This window comes from Balaenoptera acutorostrata, chromosome 1, assembly GCF_949987535.1.
Source record: "Balaenoptera acutorostrata chromosome 1, mBalAcu1.1, whole genome shotgun sequence".
Classification (NCBI taxonomy): domain Eukaryota; kingdom Metazoa; phylum Chordata; class Mammalia; order Artiodactyla; family Balaenopteridae; genus Balaenoptera; species Balaenoptera acutorostrata.
Genome location: NC_080064.1, coordinates 45,822,171 through 45,840,385, shown reverse-complemented (window position 1 = coordinate 45,840,385; position 18,215 = coordinate 45,822,171). Strand labels below are relative to the sequence as shown.

Sequence of the window (18,215 nt, the reverse complement as noted above, 5' to 3'; positions counted from 1 at the left end):
TGCATGGTCTTGCTGGCATAGAGTTACTATACAGTAAACAAAAAATAACTCAGTAAATAATTAAATAAGTAATTACGAACTCAGATAAGGGCTTGAAGGAAATAAACATTTAAAAAATAGATAAAGAATTAGCAACAAGTTCAGTGTCATTCATACTGACAGAAAAGAGAGTAATCAATGGTCTCAAGTTCATGGTTCTGGGAAGATGAGAACTGAGACAAGACTACTGGATTTGGATAGAATGAAATAACTTGTGTCCTTAGAGAGAAGAATAGTGTTTGTGGGAGAAGCCAGCATGGAAATAATTTAATGAAGGAGGGTAAGGGGCAGAAATGGGAGTTGTGATTATTAATCATATTTAAAGGAATTTGGTTATAAAAGGAAGAAGTGAAACGAGGTATCTGGAAAAGATGGCAGACAATTAAAGGAGAAGATTTAAGTGTATCCGAAGGTAGAAATAAAGAGCCAGTAAAGGGGGTATGGGTGACAACAAAATGAGAGGCATCATGCCATCCTCATCTCCACAGTCAATCCTTACAAAGTCTGGTCCATTCTCCCTGATAAGGTCTGCCTACGAACCTGTCACTCAACAGGTTAGGTTCTCTCCTAATTTACAAATTAGAACTTTCTTCAATTCCACATTCCTTTCTGATATTGCCACCTCTCTCTTTCCTTTCAATGCCAAACTTCTTGAAAGAGTTGTCTATTTTCACAGTTCATTTCCTTACCTCCTCCTCACTCCTCAAGCTTCTGCCCTTAATCTTGCCTTTGAAACTGTCCTTACCAAAATCATTAATGACCTTACTTTGTAAAATCCAATGTGCAATTTTTAGAATTAGCTTCTTTGGCCCTTTGACAATGATGGACACTGCTGACGAATCCCCTCTCAGAAGCCCTCCTTCCCATTCCATGACAGCGTTCTCTCCCATTTTCCCGCTCACACCTTCTCCATTTCCTGTGAGCCTCATATATTGATGTGCTTCAGGATTTGGGACTTGGCTCTTTGCTTTTCCTACATACTCTACCTGGGCAACTGCCTCAGTTTCTAACTATATGCTGATGATGACTCTCAAGTATATATTTACTGTCCCTCCTTAACTTTAGCCTTGTACATCCAACATTCTGTTGGACATTTCCTCTTGGATGTCCCACAATAGTGGGACACTAAAGAAACTGCCCAGAATTTTCTGAGAGACAAGGAGACATATGAGCTAAGGGGCATGGAAAATAAAAGATCTAACAAATTTCTAATTGTAGAATCCCAGAACAAAGAGATAGAGAGAATAAAGGAGACATGCTTTTGAAGAGGTAATGGCTGTAAAACTTCTACAAATGAACATAAATCTGCAGGTCCAGAAGTAGAATATATCTAGGTTAAATTAAAAGAAATACATGCTGTGATAGCCTGTCTACAAGATAGCCCCCAATGATCCTCACCTCTTCGTATTCATAACCCATGTGTAGTTGTCTCCCAACTGTACCCAGGTTGGTCTGTGTGATCAACAGAATATAATAGAAGTGTTGGTATGTTACTTCCAAGATTAGATGATAAAAGACACTATGGTTTCCATCTTGGTTATTCTCTCTTGGATCACTTATTCTGGGGAAAGTCAGCTGCCATGTCATGAGCAGCCCTATGGGGAGGCCCAGGTGATGAGAAACTGAGGTCTCCTACCAGCAGTCCCATAAGTGAGCAGTTAGGAGCAGGTCTTCAAGCCCTGGTCAAGCTTTCAGATGACTACAGTCCCAGCCAACAGTTTGACTATAACCTCTTAAGAGACCATGAGCCAGAAGCACCCAGATAAGCAGCTCCCTGATTTCTGACCTTCAGAAAACCTGTGTGAGATAACAGACACTTAAGCTGCTAAATTTGGGCATAATTTTTACACAGGGACAGGTAACTAATACGCATGCTAAGACCAAACAGTTTTGAATGGCTTACAAAGAGTCTTCTCCATCTGGTCCAGACTCTGTCTCCAGCTTATTACATTTCAAGTAAACAAAACTTCTTTTAGTTTTTGCAATGTACCGTGCTCTCTCCCACCTCCAGCCCTCTGTACAGCTCACGTGATATACCCAGGCCTGACACATTCTTTAACATCTTTTCTACTCCCAACACATATACTCCTTGGGCTAACTTCTCCTCATCATCAGAGCACTCATTGCATTGTATGATAAAGTCTTGTTAAATTGCCTGTCCTTCCACTAGACTGCAGGCTCCAAAAAGGTGGGACAGTATCTGTCTCCTTCATCATTATGCCAGCATAGTTCCTAGCACAAAGAAGGTACTCAGTAAATATTTGTCCCTTACAGCCCACAGGATAGGGACAGGCAGGAGGCTAAAGGTGGAAGAATGTAAACATTCTCAGGCAATGATCCAAATGAATCTTCAGGCTAGCAACTGACCAAGGAACCTGTATATTCCACACAACCTCAGGTTATGGTAAGGCTTGGGATAGGGTCAAGACTCAAAAGTTGGATGGTTTCCAGCTCTTCTTAAGTTATACCCCCTTGTTGTGGTTTCATTATGATTCTTGAATTGAAATCTCTGAACATCAGACACACCCATTCTTGAAAGCATATTCACAATGGTACTCAAAGGACAAATAGAAATGATTTTTAAAAAATTATCATCTGTTCTGTATTTGTAGGACAATTCCAGACTATTATGTTGATATTTAAGATCTGATTGTAAGTGGTATTTGTGGTGTGCTTAAATATGAACAGATACATACACATATGTACATGTATACATGTCATAAAATATTAACCACTAGTACCCTCTACTGGTGGAAATACCTTATCTGCTCATATGAATGGTCTTATTGCCCTCTAGTGACCACAACCTATAAAGAGAAAATCTAGCAGCAGATGGGAGACTCTCCTTGGCTATAATGATAGGGTTTTATGTTCTTTAAGCATCTAATTTTCTCAGATTCTGGTTTATATTACAGGGGTGCAACTCTCCAGACTCTTGGGGGAACCTCGGGGGAATTTCACACAGCTCTTGCCAGCTGTTAGCGCCAGTCTGAAGCTGCTTTCTCTCCTGCTTCTCATGAACAAGAGGTCAAGGGGAGGCAGAGAAGGCAATGGCTGCACTGGTGAGGGCAAGAACAGCAGCTGTGAACGACTACCCTGGACTCCCTGGGGACTTGGGAGCAGCTTGAGGAACACATGTTGGCCCTCCCTCGCATATTATTCACAGTTGTGTACTGTACTAAAATGGTAATTCAACGTAGTTCCTGACTTACCTCTTAAAATATCTCCAATGCTGTAATAAATGATGTAGCAGCAAATGTTGCTATTATGTTGTTTTTACAAACCATGCTTTGGAAGTTATTTCTACTCAAGACGGAAAAGCCAAGATTTAAGTGAAATGTCGCCTCTTCTATGGAGCCTTTTCTGACTTCCCCAGATGTAAGACTACTCTGTCCTCTGTGCCAGCATATACCTTGTACAGATCAGAACGGTACCATGAGCATTATTTATATGCTTTTATTTTTAACCTATACTATTTTACTACTCCCATTTGTCTACCTGCTTGTTTCTCCACCAAACCCTAAGTTCCTTGAGGTCACAAATCATGTCTTCTTCATTTTTGCACACCTAGCATCAAGGACACTCAAAACGTTATCCACAGATCATGCTAGTTACAAGTTCATGCAATAAGTACAGAAACTGAAGTAAGCATTTAAAACTTCTATAGCAGTTTGACAAAGTACTTCTACATTTGTTGAGTATAATTTTTTTAAAAAGTAGGGCTTACATTTTGTATATTTTAATTTCATTTTTCTGGTAATTTTTATTATATTTTAGAAGTATTAGTCTGCAACCAATGGAGAATTTTTTAAACAATGATCTCTCACCACAGATAGTTTGAGAAGCACTGATATGATAATGTCTGAGGGAGGGAGGAAAGGAGAAAGAAGGAGATAAAATATAAGCACTTATAAAATTCGGAAGGAACATACCTATCCTTGTTGATTTTAACACTTCCTTGGAGGGTATTTTCTTCTTTAATTCTTGTAAGGCTTCAACTAGATTCTCTTTGGTTTGATTAGGAAGCTCCAACATAGTTTTCCATCTTTTTATGTCTTCTATAACCACAACTCTCTGAGAAAAAGAAAAGTCATTTGGAAAATGGAACATTTTCATTAGAAAGACATCTGCCTTCACCTGAGCTAATGGGGTTCCTATTGACATATGAATTATTGATTACGACCTGAACCAAAGCACAATATATGTGATGGCCCCAAATGATGGGTAATTGCTTAAAAGCAGCTCCTGCTTACTGCAAATCAGGAAGAGAGTTACATCTATTAGGAAAAGTGCAAGTTTTAATCTTACCATGTCAGACACCACTGGGCACTTAGCACTGAGAGGCAGTAAGGAGGGGAAGAAAAGAAAAACGATGCTGAGGTGAATCAACCTTATAGCTCACTTAAGTATCTTAATTCATAGGCAAGGACAGAGAGCAGAGAAGTCATAAAGAGATATTTATTTCAACAATAAAAAGCACACTTCAACAGCTCCCTACTTCCTAGATGGTAAAACTCAAACCCTTTCTTGTTTGAAGAATTTTTTAAAACTTTAAACACATAAAAAGGTAGAGTAACTCACTATTTATACTGAAAAAAAGTTAACATTTTGCCATTACACATAAAATAATAAAACACCGTAAAGTTCAAGTCTCCTTACACCTTTCGCCCTTCATTCCCTTCCTTCCGTTTCTGGAAGAAACCACTATCTTAAAGTTGACACAAATCTTTCCATTAAGTGTAAAATATTAACAATTAAGGAATCTGGGTGAAAGGCATAAGGAAGGTCTTTGTACTGTGTTGCAACTTTTCTGTAGTTTTGAAATTATTTCAAGAATTTTTTTTTTAAGTAAATTGGGAGACAAAAAAAAAGTCGCTTTTATAATTACACAAAATTTTTTTTTCTTGTTTTTATCATTATTACCCTGGGGAGGTGGGCCCGGTTAGGGACTGGGAAGGGGCACAGGGGCCTCTGATAAAATGTCCTGTTTCTTGATCTGGATACTGGTGACACAGGTGTGTTCTCTCTGTGAAAATCTGTTAAGACGTACATATTTGTCTACTTTTCTACATGCATGTGATAGTTCAATAAAAAGCAACCCAAAAAGTCTCAACTCTCTCCCTGGCTGGGGTCTAGCCTAGCTGCCCGTGGTGGGAGAAGGGGATGTCTGGGGACTTCTCTATTTCCCCACCTTTGCTTCTCCTCCTCCCCCATCTGCTTGTTTGCTTTGGTCTTTGGCCCTTCCAGGTTCGAAACTGGGAAAAAAAGCAGTAAGGGAAAGCAAAAGCCTTATTTTTGGTTGTGATGCTACGCTCATCAGGTTTCAGTGCTCTCTAGACTTGGCAGATATCCATGAGGTGTTTTTGTGGTTCCGTAGAGAGCGCCCATGGTTGAGATCTCACCTGCAGTTCCCACAACATTGGCAAGGCCTCTTCCAGGCAGCCGCTTACAGGTCCACCCGAAGTCTCCAGTTTCTGGCAATTGCTTCACCCACTCTCTCTGTAGGGGTTCCACTGCCCTTCCAAGGATCCTTGTGAACTGAGCCTCTTTAATTCAACTCCAGGCCAGTTAGCATTTTCTCCACTATGCCCATATCTTTGCCCTGAAAAACTCTGTGCATAACAGCTTTCCCACAGCAGCCACTTCTCCTTCTTGTGGCATCAGTTGCCACCCTGTTTTTAGACTTTCCCAGGCACAGGTCTGGTCTCTGTGTCCACCAACTCCAGGAACTGAGGTCACGTTCTCCAAGGGAAAATACCATAGCCCTCCCATTTTATCCAAAGGAATTCTATCTCCTCTCTTTCTTTACTTTCAACTTTCTTTATTGCCTAAGGTAGGTGATAGGTTGAGAATTCCAAAACTGGTCTTCATTTTCTGCCTTCACAAGTTCTGTATAGATGGTCTAGAATAACATTTGGGAACACATTTTATAGCTATTCCTTTGTTCTCAGCCTTTAGGAGCCCTAGCCAAAATTGAGACAGAGCCCTTTTTTATGATCTGTTACAATATAAAATACTATTAGTGTTAAATGGTATGACAAATAAATCGATGAAGCCAGGTAAGGGATATTTTCAGTAGGAAGAAGTTGTAAATATAATATTCTGCAGCTTGTTTTTTTCACTCAGTATAATTTCTTGATTTATCCATACTGATACGTATAAACCCAGTTGATCTATTTTAATAGTATTGAATATTATTCCATTATTTTTATATACAGTGTCTTAGAATTTTAAAATCTAGTCCCCTAATGGATAATTAGGGACGTTTTCCCCCCTCACATTTTCCCTATTATAAACATTGCCTCAATGAACTCCTGCCCAATATACATTCATATGTCTTCCATCCTTTACTTTCAACTTTTCTGGGTCATTATGCTTTAATAGCCTATGGCTGCTTTATTTTGCTCCTCCTCCCCTATCCAATCTGAGAGTTTCTATCTTTTAATAGGCATGTTTAATCCATTTGCATTTATTATGATTACTGATACACTGGACATACTTTCTCTTTGCTTTTTTCTTCTTTTCTTATCTTTTATTTAACAGCCTGAGTTTTCTTTCTTGTTTTTTCTTTCATGGTTTGGAAGTTATACATTCTATTTCTATCATTTTAGTGTTTGCCCTTACAATTTTTAAGATACTCAATGAAATCTATACCAGTATCCTCCTCACAAGTCTCTACCTTCTGAAACGCTTATTAGAAATATACTTGGTCTCTGCCTGTCCTCAAGTCTCTTAACTTTTCTGTCATATTTCTATTTCTGTGGGATGCATTCTAAGTGATTTCCTCAGATCAAGCTTTCAATTCAGCATTTCTCTCCGTAGCTATGACTTACCTACTTTTAACCTGTTCAATGTGTTTCTTTGTCAACAAATATGCTTTTTCATTGGACAAATTCTGTTTTTGTTTTTTTCTCTAAATCTGCCTGTTTTCTTTTCATACTATCCTATTCTTATCATTTCTATTACTTTCATTATCCTGTGAACATTTTAAACATATTTAAGGTCTCTTTCAGACTGTTATCTCTGCTTCTTGGAGTAGAAATTCTATTATTTACATCTACCTGCTCATCCTCCCTCCTGGTAATTTATTTTATTGTAGAGTTTTGTAATTTTTGACCATGAATTCATCTTTAATGGGGACTGTTTTCCACAGGAGTCCTGTGTACTCTAGGTTGTGAAGTGTCTTAACAGGGAAATCTCACCTTTGCCTTTGCCAAGGCCTTTGGATTTCCCTGGTTCTGGGCCAGTTTTTATGTTAATTTTCCAGCTTTGCAGATAGCACGAAGTTAAAAATATATATACACACATAGTAATAAGTGTGAGGTTCTAATTTATTATGGTCAACTCTTTTTGAACTCAAACCCTGAGATGATACAATCTTCATGCTGTTTTCTTGGACTGGTGGATAGAATTTTTCTAGTTCATTTTTCAAAAGCATAGTAGCCCTGTGTTGACTCCCAGCTTCATGTGGCCTGAAGCCTTATCTGCTGTCCCCATACTGGCCCTAAAACCCCAGCCCCTAAACTCTGTACCTGATTTGCATAGAACTATATACAAGCATAACTTGTTTTATTGCACTTCACTTTATTGCACTTTGCAGATATTGCATTTTTTTTTTTTTTTAACAAATTGAAGGTTTGTGTCAACCCTGCAACGAGCAAATCTACAGATGCTATTTTTCCAACAGCATTTGCTCACTTCATGTCTCTGTGTCACATTTTGGTAATTCCTGCAACATTTCAAACTTTTTCCATTATTATTATATTTGTTATGATCTGTGATCAGTGACCTTTGGTGTTACTATTGTAATTGTTTTGGAATGCCACAAACCATGCCCATACAAGACAGCAAACTTAACTGATAAATATTCTGACTGTTCCACCAACCAGCCATTTCCCCATCTCTCTCCCTCTCCTTGGGCCTCCTTGTTCCCTGAGACACAACAATATTGAAATTAAGTCAGTTAATAGCCCTACAATGGCCTCTAAATGTTTAAGTGAAAGGAAGAGAAGCACGTCTCTCACTTTAAATCAAAAGCTAGAAATGATTAAGCTTAGTGAGGAAGGCATGTTGAAAGCTGAGACAGGCCAAAAGCTAGGCGTCTTGCATCAAATAGTTGGCCAAGTCATAAATGCAAAGGAAAAGTTCCTGAAGGAAATTAAAAGTGCTACTCCAGTGAACACACAAATGATAAGAAAGCAAAACAGCCTTATTGCTGATATGAGAATATTTTAGTGGTCTGTACAGATCAAACTAACTACAACATTCCCGGGGAGGGGGAGTGATGGTGTGATGATTGGGAGATTGAGATTGACACGTATACACTAATATGTATAAAATGGATGACTAATAAGAACCTGCTGTATAAAAAAATAAATAAAATAAAATTCAAAAAAAATAAAGAAGTATAATTGATATGTTGAGAGGAGAGGGCTTCCCTGGTGGCGCAGTGGTTGAGAATCTGCCTGCTAATGCAGGGGACACGGGTTCGAGCCCTGGTCTGGGAAGATCCCACATGCCGTGGAGCGACAAGGCCCGTGAGCCACAATTGCTGAGCCTGCGCGTCTGGAGCCTGTGCTCCGCATCAAGAGAGGCCGCGATAGTGAGAGGCCCATGCACCGCGATGAAGAGTGGCCCCCGCTTGCCACAACTAGAGAAAGCCCTCACACAGAAACGAAGACCCAACACAGCCATAAATAAATAAATAAATAAATAAATAAATAAATAAAATTTAAAAAAAAAAGAGAGGAGAGATATCAGAATCATAAAAAAAAACAAAAAAACTAACTACAACATTCCCTTAAGCCAAAGCCTAATCTAGAGCAAGGTCCTAACTCTCTTCAATTCTATGAAGGCTGAGAGAGGTGAGGAAACTGCAGAAGAAAAGTTTGAAGCTAGCAGAGGTTGGTTCATAAGGTTTAGGGGAAGAAGCCGTCTCCATAACATACAAGTACAAGGAAGCAGCAAGTGCTAAAGTAAAAGCTGTAGCAAGTAATCCAGAAGATCCATCTAAGATAATTAATGAAGGTGGCTACACTAAACAACAGATTTTCAATGTAGACAAAATAGCCTCATATTGGAAGAAGATGACATCTAGGACTTGCATAGCTAGAGAGAAGTCAACGCCTGGCTTCAAAGGACTGGCTGACGATCTTGTTAGGGGCTAACGCAGCTGGTGACTTGAAGTACAAGCCAATGCTCATTTGCCATTTTGAAAATCCTAGAGCCCTTAATAATTATGCGAAATCTACTCTGCCTGGGCTCTATAAATGGAACAACAAAGCCTAGATGACAGCAAATTTGTTTACAACATGGTTTACTGAATATTTTAAGCCCTCTGTCGAGACCTATTACTCCGAAAAAAGATTCCTTTCAAAATATCACTGTTCATTGACAATACACCTGGTCACTCAAGAGCTCTGATGGAGATGTACAACAAGATTAATGTTGTTTTCATGCCTGTTAACACAACATCCATTCTGCTGCAAGGAGTAATTTTGACTCTCAAGTCCTAGAAATACATTTCTAGGATACATACATCTAGAAATACATTAGAAATACATTTCATAAGGCTATAGCTGCCATAGATAGTTGATTCCTCTGATGGAAAAGTAAATTGAAAATCTTCTGGAATTCCAGAATTCACCATTCTAGATGCAATTAAAAACATTCATGATTCACGAGAAGTCAAAATATCAACATTAACTGGAGTTTGGAAGAAGCTGATTCCAAACCTCATGGATGACTTTGAGAGGTTCTAGACTTCAGTGGAGGAATTAACAGTAGATGTGGTGGAAAGTGCAAGAGAACTAGAATTAGAAGTGGAGCCTAAGGATATGACTGAATTGCTGCAATCTCATGATTAAACTTTAATAGATAAGGAGTTACTTCTTATGGATGAGCAGAGAAAGAGGTTTCTTGAGATGGAATCTACTGCTGGTGAAGATGCTGTGAACACTGTTGAAATGACAATGAAGGATTACATAAACTTAGTTGATAAAGCAGCAGCAGGGTTTGGTAGGATTGACTTCAATTTTGAAAGAAGTTCTACTGTGAGCAAACTGCTATCAAACAGCACTGAACGCTACAGAGAAATCATTCATGAAAGGAAGGGTCAATTGATGCGGCAAACTTCATTGTCGTATTTTAAGAAAATGTCACAGCCACCCCTACCTTCAGCAACCACCACCCTCATCAGTCAGCAGCCATCAACATCGAGGCAAGACCTCCACCAGCAAAAAGATTCCAACTTGCTGAATGTTCAGATGATGGTTAGCATTATTTAGCAATAAAGTATTTTTTAATTAAGGTATGTACATTTTTTTAGACATAATGCTATTGTACACTTAACAGATTACAGTATAGCAGAAATGTAGCTTTTATATACATTGGGAACCAAAAAATTTCGCATAATTGCAGTGGTCTAGAACCGAACCCGCAATATCTCCAAGGTATGCCTGTTATCTCCAGCTCTGGGTTTGGATTTCCTCTTTCTTCCTGGCACCTGAGGGTTTCTCTTTCTTATTTTCAAGCTCAGCTCTGTATTGGAGACTTTTTTTTTTTCTTTTTTGGCCACACCATGCGGCATGCAGGATCTTAGTTCCCCGACCAGGGATGGAACCCACGCCCTCTGCAGTGGAAGAGCACACTCTTAACTGCTGGACTGCCAGGGAAGTCCCTGTATTGGAGACTTTTTATCAAGCATTTCTACATGGCTGGAATGAGGTTGGGGGTTTCAGGTCAGATCATTCCAGCATATGGAACTACAGAAGCCTAAGCTCTTTAGTATGGCATAAAAGGTCTTAACAAACATGACTTGGCTCCTGACATCCTTTTCAGCCTCACCATTGGCTCAACATACATCAAACTATTTGAAGCTGCCTAAACAAACCACAGTATTTCACATCCTCTGCCTGGGATGCTCTTTCTCTGCCTGAACCACATGATAACACCTACTTATTTTGAAAGCCTCTTCAAGAATCACTTCCTGTATGAAGCCTTGCTTGCCTCTCTCCAACCACATCTGACCAAACTCCCTTTTGAGTTTGTAATCTGCACAGGCTTCAATTACCCCATCTGTACTTTCTGCAAATAGTTATGTACAAGGCTGTCTCCTCCATTAGACTATGAACAACTTGAGGGCCAGAACAATTTCTTATTTTTCTCTCTATCCCCAGTGTGCAGTACATGTAATTGAACAAAGTTATATCTACCCTCAAGGACTAAGTACAGTACAGTCTTCAGATCTGAAATATTAGGGCAAAAATAGAAAAATATAGCAGCCCGTTCCAGAGAAGAATTCCATGTACATACAAAGAATGTTTCCCTATTTCTGTCCACATACGGGCCCCAAAACGGATACTACAAGTTCTTATCTGAATTATTTAGAGGAAAAAGGGAAGTGGAAATAAAATATGAATGGGGAAGCTATAATGAGTAGTGGAATGGTTACTGCCAGAAAGAAAAGGTGCTCTCCAAAATACCATCTGGTCTTACAGTTGTGGATAGCTGGAATATCAGGTTTGGTAAAACCAATTAAGGAAAATGCTTCGCTCATAAGCAATAAAATGGGCACCATTCCACTGGTGGGGGCAGGGGACAACATATTGGCTAGTCAATCCTACAAAGGGAGTAAAGATTTATAGAGCATTCTTAAGTGCAGAACCTAAAATAATTAGCATCTTTTCAGAATCTTTCCATTTAAAAAAATCTCCTATTGCAACCAACAGAAGAAATCACTTTCCCTTAGGGAGAAAGATGAGATTAACCAAATTAACCTTTACTATTCAAATGTACACCACATGAGCTTATTGAGTGTCACTTTTATTGAATGTGATAAGGCTATGGCAAAATTACTTGCAATATGCTGGTAACAGAAGTACAGTGGTCCTAATATTCCAAGATTTTTATACCTCCTCTGCTGGCATTCAGAAACCTCCACTTTTTTTTAGTTCACAGACTGTGGAACCAGATTTTCTAGTTCAAATCCCAGCTCTGCCACTGAAAGCTTCATGACTTTGGACAAGCTACTTAATCTCTCTGTGCTTTAGATTCTTCATCTGTAAAATATAAATGATAAAAGCATCCATTTCACAGAGCTATTATTAGAATTTAAAGAGTTAATATATGTAAAGCACTTAGCACAATGCCTGGCCCACAGAAATGGGCTCAATAAATGTAAGCAGGAATCATTATTACTATATCATCACCATCATCATCATCATTCTCAGCTCTAGTTTTACTACACAGCCTCTTTTTTTCCATACAAGAGAGAACTATTTATTAGTTTTTATTATGTGCCAGGCACAATGCTTAGCCCTTTCAATATGCATTTATTTATTTAGCCCTCATAACAACCCTGCAGGTTAAATATTATTTCTGATGTTACTGATGAGGAAATTGAGGCTTGAATATTCAGCAGATTCTTGTCATTAAAATATGATAGTGGTGTGTGGGAATAGTCACTTGGCAGAACGTGGACCTAGTTAACTCTCTAGAATTCATATTTAACTCAACTTGTTTTTAATTTGTCATTGTGTACACAGGAAAGTAAGCATGCGTGCATGCATAAACGAAAGAGAACAGCAAGTACCACTTACTGAATGGTTATGTCGCGACTTCCCTCTACCTAGCCAAATCTTTCCATCTCTTTAAGGTGCTCTGACCACTAAAACAGATGCTGAGCTCTTTCCTCTCTTAACTCTTTTTTTGGTCTGTGTTGGGTCTTTGTTGCTGCATGTGGGCTTTCTCTAGTTGCAGCAAGTGGGGGCTACTCTTTATCGCAGTACGCAGGCTTCTCATTGCAGTGGCTTCTCTTGTTGCGGAGCACGGGCTCTAGGCAGGCAGGCTTCAGCAGCTGCAGCACACAGGCTCAGTAGTTGCGGCATGTGGGTCCTTAGAGCGTGCGGGCTTCAGTAGTTGTGGTGCACGGGTTTAGTTGCTCCGCGGCATGTGGGATCTTCCCGGACCAGGGCTCGAACCCGTGTCCCCTGTACTGGCAGGTGGGTTCTTAACCACTGCGCCACCAGGGAAGTCCCTCCTCTTTTAACTCTTAACCCTTATTGTCTAATCAACAATTTTGTAATGGAGAACATATGATTTTGTACCATTACTTTTTCATTTCTTATGATATGATGCCCTAATAGGAAGTCCCATAAAGGTTCATACTTTATTTTTTTTAAAGGCTCATACTTTTATCTTAAATTTTTCTTATGTTCCCTAAAGTACCTAGCATAGTACTGAGCATAAAGTTGTTTCACAATAACATTTGTGGAGTAGCTTACTATCCAGACCCAGCAAGGGCATCCCCAAATAATGATTATTGTTTATTCAATACATTTTTACATACAACGTAGCAGGCACTGTGTTAGGTCTTAAAGCAGAATCAGAACATAAGAGACTGCAGTCCCAGTCCTAATAGTTCATAATAGATTGGGGAAACTACAGGTAATCAGATAATTACAATACAGTAAGGTAAGTGCTACAACAGACATTTGAACCAAGTGCCAAGAGAGTATCGAAGAGGGAAAGATTAATTCCCCACAAAGGACCCAGGAAGCATTTCATCATTCACTTATTTAACAAATATTTATTGACCACTAAGTATGTGCCAAGCACTGTGATAGGTCCAAGGGTGGAGAGGTAAATGAAATGTCCAAGGTCCCTGTACTCATGAAACAATCTAAGATTCACTTGAGCGGGATGACAAATGGGTAGGAATTCACTCTGTAAAAGATGCAGGAAAGGGGACCAGCATCAAGTCAAAGCCCTGGAGACATGAAAGAGAATAGCTTAGATAGAGAAGAGCAAGAAAAGGGGTGTGGCTGGAATGCATTCCCGTGAATGGGGAGCTATAAGGGATGAGGTGAGATGGCACCTCAGACAGAACAGAATGGAAAGGGTCTCATATGCCATGCCAAGGCTTTTAGAGTTTAATTCATTTGGTCATTCAGCGTGCCGCAGGGTGCAGCCAAAAAACAAAAAAACAAAAAACTAACCATTTGGTCATTCAGAAAAATGCACCATGGCCTTCTATATGCCAAGCCCCATGCCAGCTACTGGGGCCACAAAACCAATAAGACATAGTCTTTCAAGAAGTTGAGAGTGTCGCGGGACACAGGCATGTAAAGAAACACTTATTATACAGCACAAGTTAAGTGCGATGGTAGAGGCATGTTAAGATATAGGGATGGCTTAGAGAAGGGAGAGATTAGATTGGCTCTGTATCTGGGGGACAGAGGGTGGTTAGGAAAGACCTTATAGCAGAGGAAACTCTTGACTAGGTCATGGGAACAAAGGATTTCATAAAGTAGCTGATAACAGCAAACACTTACATAGTATTTAGTATGTGCCAGGCTCTGTTCCAAGCACTTTACATACATCGACTCACTCAAACTTCATAACTACCTTATAAAATAGATATTATTACTAATCCCATTTTATAGATGAGGAAAGACACAGAGAGGTTAACTTGTCCAAGGTCACACAGGTAGTTAAAGTGGCAGAGCCGGGATTTTAACACAGGTAGTTTGGCTTGAGTCTGTGTTCTTAATTACTATACTATATTGCCTCCAAGACAAGAGAAAAAAGCCGTTCAAGGCAAACAGGACAGCATAAGCAAAAGTACAGAGGTATGAAAGAACACAACATCTTTGGGAAATTGTGAGTGGTTGACACTGGATGGAATGTAAATAAGAAGAGCAGCCCGGCAAGCAGGTACCAGGTCACAAGAGGGCCTTGGGTACCACGTAAAGAAATGTCTTTATCAAAAGGTAATTTGAAACCACTAAGGGAAGTGGTTTCCTGGGGCAGGAAGGTGACCTGAGTAGATTTTCTTTTTTTTTTTAAAGACTTATTTCTCTGGCTTAAGTGTGGAGGCTGGAATGACAGGGGATGCCAAGGGCACGGAGACAAGTTAACAGACCACGGCACTGCTCTAAATTCAACAAGATTTTAAAAAAAAATAAATTTACTTATTTATTTTTGGCTGAGTTGGGTCTTGGTTGCTGCGCATGGGCTTTCTCTAGTTGAGGCAAGCGGGGGCTACTCTTGGTTGCGGTACGTGGGCTTATTGCGGTGGCTTCTCTTGTTGCAGAGCACAGGCTCTAGGTGTGCGGGCTTCAGTAGTTGTGGCTCGCAGGCTCTAGAGCGCAGGCTCAGTAGTTGTGGCACACAGGCTTAGTTGCTCCGTGACATGTGGAACCTTCCCGGACCAGGGCTCGAACCCGTGTCCCCTGCATTGGCAGGCAGATTCTTAACCACTGCACCACCAGGGAAGCCCTCAACAAGATTTTGAATTTAAAGTGGGAGATGTTAAGGGCAAAAAGGATTTTTAGGAGACAGAATCGAAAACTAGATATAAGAGAGAAGAATTAAGGATCGTTTCTAAGTTTCTAGTCCCAGTTTCTTGGTATATGGATATAAAATAAATACAGGAGAATAAAAAACAGGTTTGGAAGAAAAACAATTGCATTTAAAGAGAATGTTATTCCATATGCCTATTGTTTATTCTGATTCCATAATCTTTACTTGGCTCATTCTCATCATCACACACAGTGATTCTCAACTGGGGCCCACGTGGGGACACAAAGGGCAGAAGGGTCAGGTGAAGGTATATTAGAATCTGGGTATTTGTATGTGAGTGTACATGTAGTTCAATTACTACCATCCTCTTTTTCTTCCAGACAGTCTGATATCACAATCCTGCCCACCACCATCCCTCACTGAGAATCACTACTGTGTACAATTATCCATGGATACTCTGACAAACAGTTGAAAACCTTGAATGTGTTCCAGGAAGTCACAAAACTGCAAAACTAGGAGAGATTTTAAAGACCATCTAGAGCTCAGTAGGTCTCAACCAAGGGGTACTTGTAAATATGTAGGGCATTTTTGGTCATCACAATGGGACATTGCTACTGACATTTACTGTCTGAGTGCCAGGGATGTTAAATTTTGTGCAACTCACAGGACAGTTCCAAATGATGAACAATTATCTTGCCCCAAAGGACAACAGTGTTCCTTTGAAGAAACACTGCTATAGGTCAAACACCACAGGTTCTAGATGAGGACAAAGTGAGATCCCAGAGAAAGAAATGACTTGCTAAAGATCACACAGCTGCACATTAGGGCCTAGAACCCAGGGCTTTTGTTTATACTCCCCTTTACTGCTTTCTAATCTGGGTCTGGTAAACCTGTGGGACATCTAGAAGAGAAATCCAACTGAGTATATCAGTCAAGTACTCAGAAGGCTACCTTGTTATCACAGCCCTTTGTACATTTTCTCTAGCCCCAGATCTCACTCTCACCTTCAGAGATCTAGTCTAGAGGCCCAAGTTTGGCAGTCAGCAGCATGGGAAGCCTTAAGATGAATAAGATCACCCTGGCCAAACACGTAAAATGTGACAAAGCTCTGGGGAGCACAAACATTAGTAGTCTAGATGAGAAAATAGGAAGCAATAAAGGGAACCGAAAAGAAAAAGTCAGTAATGTAGGAGGAGAGGTTCAAGAAGACAAAGGGAACTAATTACAAACGGTTTTTTGTTTGTTTTTAGTGAAGTAATAATTACCACTAATTGGGTACTTATATCCATTGATTCACTGTTGGTTGTCTATCCTGTATCTATTCCTTGCCTCTTCCTTGCTAACAGAAATCAGACAGTTTGAGGTTGCAAAGAGTATTTTAACAGTCTCTCTTCCAGTCTCAGCTGTCGCTGTGAAGGCCATGTGATACGGTTCTGGTCAATAGGATATGAAGGTATGGTATCATCACCCAATCTTACTGAGTTTGTACAGGGAACACAAAATCATATTTGGTACTTTAACATTCCATTTAATAGACATGAAAATTTTGCAAAAGAAGAATAACTTAGGGGGCTTATCCTACCAGCTAGCAAAACATACCACAAAGCCAAAGTAATTAGAAGAGTGTAACGTAAGTGCAGGAATTGATAAACAAGGTATGGGGGGAACAAACCTGGAGTGGTCAGGAACACTCTGGGGAGGAGGCACAGAAATAAGTAATTCATAGGTCTTCCATAGTAGAACTCCTCCAGACCTCCTGGCTATCACAGTCCTTTGCACATTTTCTCCACTCCCAGATCCCCTCTCACCTTCAGAGATTCAATCGTGGCCTGCTTGTAAATCTTTCCTCCAGGAGCTTTCTTCTGAGGACTATTCTGGATTCTGGGTGTTCGGAGGACGAATTTATCCATTGCTAGGGGACTCCAACTACCTTCACGTGTTTGCACCGTGTTCTGCTCAAGAAAGAGGGCAGGTTCTAAAACGTCATCAAAGCTTCTGTGATGTGTGTTCCCTAAAGTGACACAATTGGGTTCTACACACTCTGGAAGCATTCCTGAATTATTAGGACTCTTGGGTGCAATTCACAGGAAGATATCCTCCTGAAAAAGAAACATCTTCCTAAAAAATGAAAACTGTATACAATGATGGGTCTACTTCCTGAATTAGGAGGTGCCTAGCTTTCAGAAGTGCACACTGTAGAGGGGCTTCCAATACTGGGCCAGGCGTTGAACCTCGTGACTTCTAAAGCCTCTTCCAACTTAGGTTGGGTTGTGGCAGGGTTAGAGTTACCCCGGGTTCTATGAAGCTGTCTTAATTACCACACCATAGCCACAACCCCAAGGGTTCCCCTAGTAACCAATAACCAACAACCTCCTCCAGATCTCAGCAGGGTCCTCACAGCAACCAGTCATCTCCAGGAACTACTCCGTGGTCAAAGGACCCTAACCACGACTGTCCTGCTCTGATCCCAGAGCAAAGGGAACCACCACCTTCCTCTGCCCTCAGCACTCAGGAGCCCAGGAAGGGGAAGCCTAACAACGATGTCATGTGAGACCCACCAGGAAAAGCAGCCCTGCCAGCAGCTGGGCCTCTCCAGAACGCACCCTCCGAGGGCCCAAGCCTAGACCTTGGGGGTCAGAACTAAACCGACGCTTCCTTCCACGGCTACAATTTCTCGTTTGTGGCTCAGCCAGCCGGGAGATCACCGACGCCCGTCAGCGGGGTGGAGAGGGTGGGTGTGAACCAAACCACATTCCCCAGAATACACCGCGAAGGGGCGGGCTCGGGCGCACCTAGGACGGCTGTAGTTCTCCGAGACCAACTTTCCCAACCCACCGTGCGCCTCCCGCCTACGGAGAACTACATGCCCCAGC

General features: G+C 40.5%; 1 protein-coding gene across 3 annotated transcripts in view; it reads right to left on the bottom strand.

The window, feature by feature from the left end:
* The window catches only part of TCEANC2 (transcription elongation factor A N-terminal and central domain containing 2), a 37,563-nt gene extending 19,439 nt beyond the window's left edge, over positions 1 to 18,124 (bottom strand). The window contains exons 1-3 of one of the 3 annotated variants that reach the window (XM_007164412.2): positions 17,946 to 18,124; positions 17,151 to 17,294; positions 3,972 to 4,113 (exon numbers count right to left, since the gene is read on the bottom strand). In XM_007164412.2, coding sequence (XP_007164474.1) covers positions 3,972 to 4,113; positions 17,151 to 17,252 — 244 coding nt within the window. In that variant the 5' untranslated portion in view covers positions 17,253 to 17,294; positions 17,946 to 18,124. Of the gene's footprint in view, positions 1 to 3,971; positions 4,114 to 11,951; positions 12,099 to 17,150; positions 17,295 to 17,900 lie in introns of those variants that run through there. The other 2 variants (XM_007164410.2, XM_057545966.1) reach the window with 2 other exon arrangements.
* Between the last annotated feature and the right edge of the window lie 91 nt (positions 18,125 to 18,215).